Below are 14,199 nucleotides of genomic sequence, written 5' to 3'. Positions count from 1 at the left end.
TTCAACATCATCTACCTGTTCTTCCGTGGAGATCTATTGTAGCTGCTTGGATCCTCTCTTGCATCATATCATAACAAGTTTCGACCTTCCTGCACATCTAACATGTCATCAAACAAAACATCTCATGGAGCCATACTTCTTCATCGTTGATCGCACAAATCTTTACATATTCTTTCTTCATGATAGGGTTTTGCCTTCATTTTTTAAGAGATTATATCACTTTCCACTAATCAATAGTAGTATCTCTGTTAGCATTATTATTTGTCAAAGCCAAGGTTACTTGGGAGCGGGAGTGAAAGTGGGGAGCGACATTTTCAAAAGCTCTCAGTTCGGGAGCGAATTTTTATATAATATATATATTTAGATATTCTGATGCATATATGTCAACCAAAGCATGTAGAATGATGAATTAGATATAAAAGCATAAAACCATAGATTGAACAATATAACATCAATCATCTAGAAGTTATAATCTTCATCTACTACGTCCACAAGTTAGTAACATACAACATATCGAGTCTCATGATTCATCAATCTTAAAGTTTCAAGCTTTAAAAATTCAATACACAACATTTATCATCATTGATTACCAAAATTATATAAAATTTCTAACATGAAATGAAATGGTTAAAATTGGGAACTAGGGGCAAACTCCACATGGGTCATATTATTTATGACAGTTGATATTTTTCTTGGATTCCTCTCTCCGAGAGGTGTAGGATTGATCTAAAGATCATCTGATTCTGACATGTACAAATGAAGCTATGAATTTATTTTGATTATGGACAAATTGTCAAGGTTGGCCAGCAAACTTATGTAGGCCTAGAAGCCCAACAGTCACGTTTATTCATCCTCAACTTTTGCTATAAATACATTATGCCGTAGCCTCATTTGGACACACTCATCTTCACACTTCTCTCTCTCTCCTCATTGATTGGGTACAGATTTCTAGGCCTCTCTCCAAACGTCCGAAATTTCAGGAGAGCAAAATTTCAGAAGTCTGAAATTTCAGGAGTGAAATTTCAGGAGAGCGAAATTTCAGGAGGTTGAAATTACAGGAGACCGAATTTCTGGATAGTTTGACCAAGCATTGACCAGCATGCGTTGAACTCCTTTGACTGCATTTTTGTGAGGGCTATCTCCTTTTGGGCAGACCACATTTTTGGGCACAAAAATTGAGGCTAAACGTTGACTATAGCTAGGGCTGACCGCATGTGGGCTGTTTAACTAGACTTTGACTGGGCTGAATTTGACTGTTTTGAGGGCTGTTTTATGTTGCTGTTTGGAGGCTGAAGTTGACTGATTTGCTGAGGGTCAAATCTGCCCTGTTGACCAGCGTTGAATTTTCTGGTTAGGGCTCTTTTGCTGCTGTTATAAATTGTCAGATTTGTAAATTGTACTATCTCTCTTTGCTGAACTATTAAAGACTTAAAGAAGATTTGATCAAGGGTTTCCCCACATTGGGGTTTGTCCCTGGCTCGTGCCACATCTTGTGTCCTCTTGTCTTCTACTGTGTATGTTTATGTTCTATCTGCATTTTACTATCATGTTGATGTGATTGCTAAACTGGATATTGATATTGGGCTAATCAAGAAAAGGAAGTAAAATTGCTCTAAAGCATAGAACATACCATTGTTGCCTAAAATTAACATGGTATTGGAGGTGAGGTGACGACAAAGCCCAAGCAAGAGTGAAAGAGAAATCACCAAAGACAGTTGGACAATGACAAAAGGTTCAATGGGTTCCTAATCCTACTTCTTGGTTGAAGACAAACTCCATGATAAATCGGACTTCTTGGTTGAAGACAAACTCCATGATAAATCGGACTATCATGGATGGAAGATGTCTCTTGATTTGACCTTGGAAGAAAAAGAAGTGATGGGCTATGTGCAGGGTAAAATCCCTGAACCTCCTTCAAATGCGCCGACTGTTGCGAAGCCCAAGTACAATAGGGCTGAAGTCAAAGCAAAGAAGATTATCAGGGATTCCATTGACAAGCATCTGGTGGCCTACATCTCTGAATTGAAGACCTCCAAGGAGATCTACGACAGGTTGGTCGACATGTTCAAGGTTAGTAATGCTAATCAAATTCTATTTCTCAAGAATAACTTGAAGGATATTAAGAAGGGCAAGGACGAGGATATTCAATCCTATTTCTTGAGGATTACTGAGATCAAGAATGATCTACTCTCGATTGGAGAATTCATTCCTGACATGGAACTTACTCTCACCACTCTTGGAGGACTCCAACCTGAGTGGTATGTATTTAGAACCACTGTCCTCAACGATGATCACAATCATTCCAAGGGGAACTTCAACAACAACGATCAAAGGAATGGCAGGTCCAATGGCAAAGGAAAAAGGAATGCGGGACATCAAGGAAATGGTCGACCCTCCAAGAAATCAAGGAACTCCAGGTATGAAGAATCCAATGTTGTTAACAATAAGCAAAAATAGTACTATCTTATATCGACCCTCTCCACTGCCTCTCCCCTGGACACTTTGGGAAATTGGCTGATTGATAGTGGTGCCTCAAGACACTTCACCGGATACAAGGAAGTCCTCTCTAATTTGATAGAAAAGGAGACAAACTTGGAGATCATCCTTGGAGACGATGCCACCTATCCCATGAAGGGAGTAGGGAATGTTACCCTTCAATTGAATCAAGGTAACACTATCCATTTGCAAGAAGTACTATATGTACCTGACCTCAAGAAGAACCTGGTATCTATCTCGGCGATGGAGGACAAAGGATTCAAGGCGACATTCATCGATGGAAAGGTACGTGTTTGGAAAAGAAATTTTAAAGATGCTTTTACTCATGGGTTCAGGGTTGACACTTTGTATCAAGTTGGAGGAAGTTGATTGGGAGCCATGTCTTGTGACACATCTCTACAATCTGAACTATGGCACTAGAGGTTTGCCCGTCTTCATTATAAGGCCCTTCTCGATGTGAGACAGATGGTGACAGGTATGCCCGAGTTCAAAGTAGAGCATGACGGTGTATGTTTGGGATGTGCCGAAGGAAAACTTACAAGGGGACCATTCCCCTCAAGTAATAGAAAGACCACAAATATATTGCAATTGATCCGCTTCGACAAATCTGGTATGATGCCCGTAAACTCTTTGGGAGGATACTTATATTATCTCACCTTTACGGATGATTATTCTCGCAAGACCTAGATCTACTTCTTGAAGAAAAAGGATGAAGTGTTCACCTGGGTCCAACATTTCAAAGCCTTGATCAAAAACCAATTTGAGAAGAAAATCAAGATATTGAGGACTGATAATGGGACCGAGTACGAATCCAATGAATTCCAAGATTATTGCAGAGAAGCTGGCATTAAGAGGAAGACTACAACACCATACACCCCCAAGCAGAATGGTGTGGCTAAAAGGAAGAATCGCTCTATTGTAGAAGCTGTTTGTGCCATGCTTCATGATCAAGGCCTTTTGAAGTTGCTATGGGCTGAAGCTGCAAATACCGCCGTGTATGTTCAAAACCGATGCCCTCATCAAGCATTGGACTCCAAGACTCCTGAAGAAACGTTCACTAGTAAGAAACCTGATGTCTATCATTTTATAATTTTTGGAAATCCCATATATTTGTGCTGAAAGCGAAAAGAAGCAAATTGGGTGCATTTGGGAAGAAAGGAATCTTTGTGGGCTATAGTGAAAATTCTAAGGGATATAGAATTTATGTGGTTGGTCAAAAGGAAGTTGAGATAAGTCATGATGTCACCTTCGACAAAGATATGGCCCTCAGGAAGGTCAACAACCTTCCTATCCTAAGGAATGACAAAGTAGGTAACACCAGAAATTAAGGTGAAAAAGAGGACGAAACGATGCCTGATGTTGATGAACCTATGGATCTTATAGATCCTCCTCCTCATTAGCCTTCCTCCTCTAAGAGGAGACCCTCATGGCTGAGGGAGACTCTCGAAGATGTCGAGAGACATATTGCACCAAGGGGGACTTTCCGTGAAAGCAAGAAGCCGAACAGGTATCAAGGATACTTGACCGTCATGAGCACTATCATTCAAAATGAGCCTTCATCATTCAAAGAAGCTGTGAAGCAACAAGTATGGAGGGATGCTATGAATGAAGAGTACGAGTCAATTATGAAGAATGATGTCTGGGATGTGATCCCTAGACCCCAGGGCAAATCGGTTGTCACCTCTAAGTGGCTCTACAAAATCAAGCATGGAGCTGATGGAAGTGTAGAGCCTCTCATTCACAAATGTAAGAGGGAGTTGGCTTCTGAATTTGAGATGAAGGACCTAGGATCGATGCACTATTTCCTAGGGTTGGAGGTTTGGCAAAAGCCAGGTGAAATTTTCCTCTCTCAAGGAAAATATGGTGTGAAGATATTGGAAAGATTTGGGATGGTGGACTGCAAGCCAGTGACTACTCCGATGGAACTTAACTTTAAGAAGTTATGTGGTAGTGTTGCTGAACCTGAATTGGGAAATGCTTTCGAGTATTGTCAACTCCCGTTCGGACATATTTTTGTAGTTAACACATTGAGCCAATATATGGTTGAGCCTCATCATATACATTGGATTGGTGCCAAGAATCGTTTGGGATATCTTTTGGGCACAATCACTCATGGACTAAGATACACTATCGGAAATGTGAGGCTGCATGGTTATTCTGATGTTGATTGGGCTGGCAGTGTGGTGGATCGCAAGAGCACTTCTGGATGTTGTTTTTCCTTGGGTTCTGCTTCGATATCCTGGATGAGAAGGAAGCAAAAGTGGGCTTCTTTGAGCACCATTGAGGCTGAATACATTTCTTCCAGAGAGAAAAAAATGATATTTTGATCTCTCGTGAAGTGAGAAAGGTGTTTGGTAATGCGGAAAAAGAAGAAAAAGGAGAAATATTCTCCCAATATTGTATGGTTCATTAACTACCCTCCAAAAAGCAGTGTGATAAAGCATAAGAATCATCTTGATTCATTCAAGCAAGATTGAAGGAATTCAGTTTATGAAGGAGAAAGAGCTTCGGGTCGATGGAAACTAAGGAAATTGATTCCGTAACAGATGAAAAGAAAGCTCCATTGCGGAGGGAAGACCTGGGCATTTAGATAGAAGCTATGGAACGATGGAACCTATGACTGCATAAGATCATATAGGAATTTTAATCATTCATTGGATAGGATGGCGAAATAAACCAAAAACCAATTAATCTCATTGGAGTCTATAGGTAAGTCGACCCCATGGAGCAAATACTGGAAGAGTAAATATTCGCCTGTGAAATTCTTTATTAAGACATTGGATGGAAATTTAAGAGTTATTCGTCCTGTAAATTAGATTCTATATACAATATGTGTAATGCATAGATATAGACTCATTTATCTACACATTGATTATTCACGAGGAGCCGGATGAGAAGAAACTTTCATGTCCGGTTATGGATTAGAGATGGGATCAAAATACTATTAACCATCGACTATAACCCAAAAAGAACAAAATTTCGTAAACAACATAGGGGAAGAATGAAAGGAGTATCTTACCCCGGCAATCGCATTTGTTTCGGTAGATTCGCTCTTCAAGCACTTGAACCCACTTGGATCACATCTGGGCAGATAGAAGCCGGACGAAGAACGATTAATCGTTATGCCCGTTGTGGCGGAAAAATATGGGTACGTATATTTCCCGACAAATCTATTACAATGAGACCTGCAGAAACACGTATGGGTTTCGGGAAAGGATCTCCCGAATATTGGGTATCTGTCATCAGACCAGGCGAATACTTTATGAAATGGGCGGAGTATCCGAAACCGTCGCTAGAGCAACTGTTAGAATAGCTGCATACAAAATGCCTATACGTACTCAATTTGTTACTACTTAACCCAACCCATCCATACAGAATCAAAGAGTTATTTCTGGTGGAAGAAGATTACTAGTTCGTAAGAACTCTTCCTTTTTTTTCATGTTATCTGCCGAGGTAAAAAATATTTTGGAGGAAAAATGATTCAGTCTCAAACTTATTTGAATATAGCGGATAACAATGGAGCCCGAAAAATAATGTGTATTCGAGTTCTAGGAGCAAGTAATCGTAAATGCGCTCTTATAGGTTATGTTATCATTGCTATAATTAAAGAAGCAGTACCTAACATGCCCCTGGAAAAATCGGAAGTAGTTAGAGCCGTATTGCGACAACCAAAGTAGGATTCGTCTTTCTGAGAATCTCGTGTTTCATGACCGCTCCAAGCATATTGATATCAAGTAACACTTTATCCGGGATATGGTAAAAAGGGGAGCAATAAGGCTCCGTCTTATTGGGACTGATAATCAGGTCGCAGATATTTTTACGAAGCCCATGGGGAAGGTCAAATTCTTAACCTTCCATGAACGACTTGGAGTCATGGAGAGACCCTTTTATGAGGGTCCCGTATGAGATGGATTTTGAGCTCTGGGAGCTCGGGGGGCTTGGGGTACTTCTTGGAGCGATGAGCGACCATAGGGTGAGTGGTTCACCTTCCTCTAGTGGTGCGCTGTGTACAAGGTGAGTGGTTCACCTTCCCCTGTGATACCCCATGTCGATATATGCATAGGATGAGTGGTTTCAACTTCTCCTATGGCATATGAGTAGGATGAGTGGTTCACTTTTCTTGTCGGCACATCCTACCCATGCAGTCCGGGACTCATGGGAAGTACCTCTCATCTGGCCAATGAATAGCGAAATGAGGATAGGGACCATAGTACTACTGATGGACGCATTGTGTATTACCGTACTCCCTATGCTAGGATGTTTGATATTGATCTGAGATCATTGGAGACAGACTTCGGGTCAGTGAAGAGTGGTATTAAACATTCTCGATCACTTCTTCTTCTTCATAGTTTAACAGAGCAGTGCAGAGAAGTGCATTGATGGCAAAGATAGTACAGATTGGCAGATGGATTAGCAGATAGAGTTCTCCCTAGTTGAGAGGGAGTGTTAAAATTGGCAACTAGGGCCAAACTCCACATGGGTCATATTATTTATGACATCTGATATTTTTCTTGGATCCCTCTCTCTAAGAGGTGTAGGATTCTGACATGTACAAATGAAGTTATGAATTTATTTTGATTATGGACAAATTGTCAAGGTCGGCCAACAAACTTATGTAGGCTCAGAAGCCCAATAATCACGTCTATTCATCCTCAACGTTTGCTATAAATACATGATGCCTTAGCCTCATTTGGACACACTCATCTTCACACATCTCTCTCTCTCTCTCCTCATTGATTGGGTATGGATTTCTAGGCCTCTCTCTCTCCACATGTTTGAAATTTCAGGAGAGCGAAATTTCATGAGGCTGAAATTTCAGGATAGTTTGACCAAGTGTTGATCGGTGTGCGTTGACCTCCTTTGACTATGTTTTTGTGAGGGCTATCTTTGTTTGGGCAGGCCGCATTTTTTGGCACAGAAATCGAGGCTAAACATTGAGTGTTGACCAACGTTGACTGTAGCTAGGGCTGACCGTAGGTGGGTTGTTTGACTGGGATGAATCTTACTGTTTTGAGTGCTGTTTTATCTTGTTGTTTGGAGGCTGACGTTGACAGAAGTTGACCGATTTGCTGAGGGTCAAATCTGCCCTATTGACCACTTTTTTGGTTATGGCTCTTTTGTTGCTCTTATAAATTATCAGATTTGCAAACTGTACTATCTCTCTCTGCTGAGCTATTGAAGACTAAAAGAAGATTTGATCAAAGGTTTCCCCACATTGGGGTTTGTCTCTGGCTGGTGCCACATCTTGTGTCGTCTTTTCTTGGCTTGTCTTCTATTGTTTATGTTTATGTTTATCTGCATTTTACTATCATGTTGATGTGATTGCTGAATTGAATATTGATATTGGGCTAATTAAGAAAAGGAAGTAAAATTTCTCTAAAGCATAGAACATACCATTGTTGCCGAAAATCAACAGAAATGTTATAAAATGAAATGAAACAACTTTCAACTTTCATGAAGCATCATATTCATAAGTGTTAATTTTAGGAATGTTCTATGCTTAGAGCAATTTATTTCAATTTTACAGTTAGCTCAATATCTTTTCCAGATTAGCAATCACATCAACATTAAAATAAATTGCAGATAGAACATAAACATAGATCGCAGAAGACAAGCCAAGACAAGAGGACACAAGATGTGGCGCTAGCCAGGGACAAACCCCAATGTGGGGAAACCTTTGATCAATTCTTCTTATATGTTCTTCAATAGTTCAGCAGAGAGAGAGAGAGATAGTACATATACAATAGAAGTCAACACTTTGGCTTATCTAAATAAGTGCATAGATCATCTCTAAGAAGATGATACATGAGGTAGCTGAACTCAGTTGAAGACATGCTGCTTCAACTGATTCTCCAAGGTGACTCCACCGCCTTGTTGCACCTATCGTTGTGTTACTCCTCATCATCATGCTGCACTTCACCGTGCTGCACCATGCTGCACTCATCATCACTATGCTGCATCTCATCATGCTTCACCAATCATGACTGTACCCATCACTGTACTGCATCATGTATCATTGCTCCACCATGTGCCATTGCAACACCATGTACTTGCTGCACCAAGTATCATTGCTGCCCCAAGTACCATTGCTGCACCTTGCTGCACCATGTACTTGCTGTCCCATGTGCCATTGCTGCACCATGCTTGCTACTGCTGTCCCATGTGTTATTATTGCACCATGCTTGCCACTGCTGTCCCATGTGGTATTGCTGCACCATGCTTGTCACACTACTAGCACTGTTGTCCCACTGTTAGTGACATTGCCATTCCATGTTTGCCATACTGCTGTCCCATTATTAGTCATTGTTGCTCCTATGATTGCTTGTTGCCCCATTTGGGTTTGCAGCGCCGTGCTTGCTGCTGTCCCATTGTAACCTACAACAACCCCACAATCATGCCCCAAAACATACCTTGAACAACCTTAATGAACTGCGGCCTAATCTAGGTAGATCGCTGCCTCCTCATGCTGCTGTTCTGAGCATATGGCTGCCCCTAACACTTCCACGCTAGCCTGTTTTGGAGTGGCTAAGCCTGTGGCCTACCACAGACCTTTGTTGCACACTAACAGCCTTCCGAAATAGTCTTACCTTACCTTTTGCTGCCCTCAAACAATCCGTATTTCTCCTTTCCAAACTCAGCCTCCCGACAAGTATGAACGAACCTCATTTAGAATAGCATATGGCAGTGAATGACGCGTCTAGGGTATTCTAGGACAACAACATTAGGCCTGTGTTCAGGCCTCTCCATACAACGTTATGTTCCTCCTTTACTTAGCATAGGAACTTGCCCTCTCGACCCTAGAACCTTGGCCCTCCTTACATCAATTCAGTGACTTGAAGTGGCCTGCGGCTAGGGCATCATAGTAACCCTCCTTGACTGCGGCTAGGTATCCTTTTAGGACTGCAGCTAGGTGGGCTTTTAGGATTGCGGCTAGGGTAGCTTGTTTAGCCTCCTGCATCGCTACGTTAACACTCCTTCCATGGCTGCGTTAATGGTAAGGACATCTTCTTTGGGCCAGTGTATAGGTCCCTTGCATAACTGCGGTTTGATCTCCATTAGGGTAGCATAGATCAACCTCCTTCCCTCCTGCGTTTAGGGCTTCCTCTCCTAGATTTCTCTTCCACTAAAACCCAAAGCGAGTGGAGAGAAATAAAGAGTGGAGTGTGTGTGAAATGACTCTCAAGTCATCTCCTTTTATACTAAAACATTGAGCACATATGGGGGTTTATTTGATTGTTGGCCGACCTTGACGAATTGTCTTATAACACAAATAAATTCATAACTCCACGAGTACTTATCGGAATCGGATGCTCTTCAGATGAATCCTACACCTCTCGATGAGAGGAATCCAAGAAAAATATCAGCTGCCATAAATAAGATGACCCACATGGAGTTTGGCCCTAGTTGCCAATTTTAACACTCTCTCTCAACTACGGAGAATTCCATCCGTTGATCCATCTACCAGACTGTACTATCTCTGCGATCAGTGCCCTGCACTGCTCTGCTCTGCTGAACCATGCAGAAGAAGAATTGATGGAGAATGTCTCATACCATTCTCTACCAATGTTTTTAAAACCGGAACCGGTGACCGGACCGGTCCACCTAATGAACCGGTTTACCGACCGGAACCGGTCTAACTGAGACTGGTTTGGTCTAAACGAACCGGTTTTAGAAAAATACATTAAATAATTATTTTTTAATGAAAAAAGCTATTTCTAAGATTTAAAACCATGATTCCAAGCCAATGGAGACAAAATATGCAAAGATTGCTCATTTACATACCATGTAAAGGTGAATATATCAAAATGGCACCAAGTGCAATACATATCATCGACAAAATACATAAGCAATGAGGCTCTAAATGGCCTCTAGAGTGCAAAGACAAAGCCTACAAACTATGGGGCCAGTGGCCTACTACAAGACTCCAGTCTACATATATGATAATACTATAATAGTGATCAACATTATCACTTGAAACTTCTCATGAGTCATCATGATCAAACTCAGTTGGTTGAGTCTCGACTCCCAAACTTTGCAGTCACAAACTTCTCTATTGGTTCAGTGACTTGAGTTTCAAACTTCTGAAGGTATTCTGCCCTAATATGTCCTATTATTTCATTTGGTGCTCCACATGGCTTTACATGGCCTCCTATCCTAGCCAAGTGTTGCTTGAACCTGTTAATACCCCCTCCTTGAATGGATTTTTGGCAATATTTGCAGATCATTTTGCCATCAATCATATCACAATGAGCCCATGCAGTATCTCTGGCTTTTGGAGGCATGATGACTACCTGGAAATGCAAACTAGCTTCCTTAGCCTCCTCTTGAAGATGGCAACTCCATTGACAGCTACACACTATCTCCAAAATAGCTCCAACTCCAACTCCAAGATGACTACTTCAGCTGCGCAAAAACTCAACACTCTCCAAGCTCACAAACAAACTCACAAACACTCCAAATCAGTTGTGTGAGACAAATGAGAGTGAGAGGGGCCTCTTAAAGGCTTGGAGAGGGTGTTTTTGGAGGGAAAACACCCTTAGTTTCCCCCCAAAACCCCTAAAACACAGTCAGAATTCCGCTTTTTTAACTTTACGGTGGGCGTGCCTCTAACTGGCCGGTTTAGGACGGAACCGGCCGGTTTGATACAAAACTAGCCGGTTCCGTCCTAAACCGGCCGGTTAGCACCGGTTAGGGCAAAAAAAGGAGAAATGGGCTAATGAACCGGGTTTTTTGGCCGGTTTAGACTGGCGGGCTTGCTAACCGGCCAGTGAGACCGGTAACCGGTTTTTAAAAACGGTTTTTATAACTATGGTTATAAGACAATTTAATAAGAGATTTCATAATATTGTAAGATCTGGTTTGATGAACTATTCTAGTGGAATATTCACGGTACTTCACAATCATTGGGTGACCAAAATTTTGGTCCACAAGCATCTGCCAGTGTGATGTGTCCAGCAGATTTTCGGATGCTTATGATCAGAAATATAGAGTGGATCTAGGTCTGGATCTGTTGATATACGATCGTACCTTGATCCAGTAACACAGCTTTTTGTATTTGTTTTATAGTTTGGGGGGATCTCTCCACATGTCTCCAGGATTTTGGCGGGTCACTCCCCAAATCCCCACATCCTTGAGTCTTGGTGGAACATTGCGTGAAATTTGAAATTAGATATTGATACTTATTATTCTATCATAAATCTGCAATATATGCATGATAATAACTCAATAATTATACAATAAATAAGTCACCTAAAGTCCTAGTACCCAGAAACAATGCAATAGCAGATAATGCATTCCAAGAATGAAAGTGATGAAGAAATATATATTACTTCAGTGGACTTGGAAGCCTGTTGGAAATCACGATTTCCATTACACCAAAACCCGCAGGTTTTAGTGTAGCTCTCTGAGTTAATACCACCTTTGGGGTCTTGATGACATGGATCAATCATAACTAACAACTTCAGTATATCCCAGCTGGTGTGGAGGTTAGTATCCTTATGATTGATGCATTTGACTCATTCCGCCTCTTTTATTATGGTTCATTTACCATATGGGACTTGTACCTGTGAGTTAATGCCCTCACCTTGAAGTACATAGTTCCATACATAGATCTGTATTCCCTGTTACAAGGAAGGCATAATTGTTGCAAATTCAAGTGCTTTCACATTTTAAAGGCATAAAGATTTCATGTGGATGTGTGTTAGGTCTTGGTGATAATTTTTTCAGGTCTTTCTGCAAGTTTAATCTTTGAGCCCATAAATATTTTTGCTCTGTGTAGAACTTTGTCAATGCATATCTCTGGAAAAGATGATGTTCCAAATTGTTCTTTTTATAAAAGTCCAATATTAATGGCTCCAATAATTCTGTGTTGACCATTGATTTATTTCAAGCAGGTCTTTGTAGACGCAAGGTTGCATGTTTCAGGAGGTGCTCTCAGGGGAGGAAGAATGGTAGAGGGGCTTCCTGCAATCTCAGGTTGGATAACTAGGTTTCTCTGCCAAAAAAACTGTTCTATTATTTTATAACCTTTTGTTTCCACATGTTATATTTTATTATGTCTATAACTGTGTTTTTTTTGCTTGCAGTACTTGATACAGCTGCTGGATTTTGGGTTGATCGAAATGGAGTTGTTTCATCTCCTAGGACAAATAAATCTCACACAGAATTTGATTCATCTTTGGATCTTCTAAAGCGTTGTCGGCATGCAGCAGCTTCTGTTGGCAATCAAATATATATATATGGTGGATTAAGAGGAGGTATGTTAATTTCTGATCCAAGAACTGCTATACTAAAAAGTCTTAAAGATGCTGTGGGGATTGAGCAGGAACTGTGTTTAAGATACACTAAATGTGATTGGCTAGATGGGACATTTATAAAAGGCATTGAATCATGTGCATTGCCAGATCTTTCAACGTCTAACGGACTTGATAACTTACTCTTTCTTGATGTTTTATATAGCAGCGGAAGATATTCCCTTCTGGACAACAATGTATAATATATATTATATTATGTACAACAATGTATATTTATATATATAATATAATATATAAATATAAATAATCAATAATTAATTAATAATAAAAAAGGGACAAGATACCCCGACTATGTATAAATATCGGGGTCCTCAATTGTAATCTGAAATCAATAAAGGTTGTTAAGTTTTCAAGTGTGTGATTATTGATCATAAGGAAATAATTACCAAGATCTGAAAATAACTAAGAATTCAACATGGTATCAGAGCAATTAGATCTTGCAAGAAAAAATACGTGTTAAATTTTTCGATTGTTACAATCTGTATTTAATTTTTACTCCACTACCTAAATTTATGCAAAGAATTCCATAATTATGGTGAGCAGTAATTCCTGGTAAATTTGTTTAATTACCATAATATAAGGAATGCATTACATCTTTACTTTCTACTTCTCTAAAATTTATGCAAAGAATCTCATAAATTATGGAGGAACAAGTAAAACAAAGTCAAACACTATGTGGATGGATTATAGCCTAATTTCAATGGTGTAAAATACAAATGTTAATGTGAGGCGAGATTTACCCTGATAACACCAACGGGTAGATGGTTAGAAAATATGTGCGGAGTGAATAACAACATATATCCACTATTGTTCATAAGAAACTAACCTAGGAGATTTAAAGGGTGTCTTAGAGGATTCTCCCAAGATTGAGAAATTGTCTAAGATCTCTTAAGAAGTTTGGACCATTCTCATGCTGCTTGAAGTTGGATCAATTGTTTCAAGAACAAAGTTGAAAGATACTCTAGAGCCAGAGGGAGTTGAGGAGAAGGGTTTCCAGTGATGTGATTCATAGGGTGTCGATGAAAGTTGGAAGTCTTAGGGTTTGTAAACCCTGGAAGACTAGATGTATTAGATAAGAAAGCCCTAGGGTTTATAAATAAAACCCTAGATCTAGACCTAGATCTATGCTTCCATAGAAAAGAAGAAACCCTAGTTGATGCCTAAAAGGAAAGGAAAACAAGATGTTGATGATGAGGACAAGGATGAGCATTTCTAGCTTGATGAGATTGCAGTGCTTTCTAAAAGTAGGCAAGGATCAAAAGGGAATTGCCAATTACCTACAATCCTCAGATTAAAAGGACCTCTTAAGGGGGGTGCATGTATATAAGGATGCCAAGGCTTTGGTGGCAGATGGAAGCATTGGGAAGAACGAAGCAAAGTTTATGACAAG

The 14,199-nt window shown here is 40.3% G+C and overlaps 1 protein-coding gene across 1 annotated transcript in view; it reads left to right on the top strand.

Moving 5' to 3' along the window:
• Positions 1 to 14,199, top strand: part of BSL1 (BRI1 suppressor 1 (BSU1)-like 1) — a 155,569-nt gene that overhangs the window by 108,896 nt on the left and 32,474 nt on the right. The window contains 2 exon segments of the mRNA XM_089452514.1: positions 12,390 to 12,471; positions 12,582 to 12,752. Coding sequence (XP_089308640.1) covers positions 12,390 to 12,471; positions 12,582 to 12,752 — 253 coding nt within the window.

This window comes from Pinus tabuliformis, chromosome X (genome assembly GCF_031772625.1).
Source record: "Pinus tabuliformis cultivar Carrire ecotype Pingquan chromosome X, CPIR1, whole genome shotgun sequence".
Taxonomy (NCBI): domain Eukaryota; kingdom Viridiplantae; phylum Streptophyta; class Pinopsida; order Pinales; family Pinaceae; genus Pinus; species Pinus tabuliformis.
Note: the sequence above shows the minus strand (reverse complement) of the source record. Positions and strands in the feature narration are given on the sequence as shown.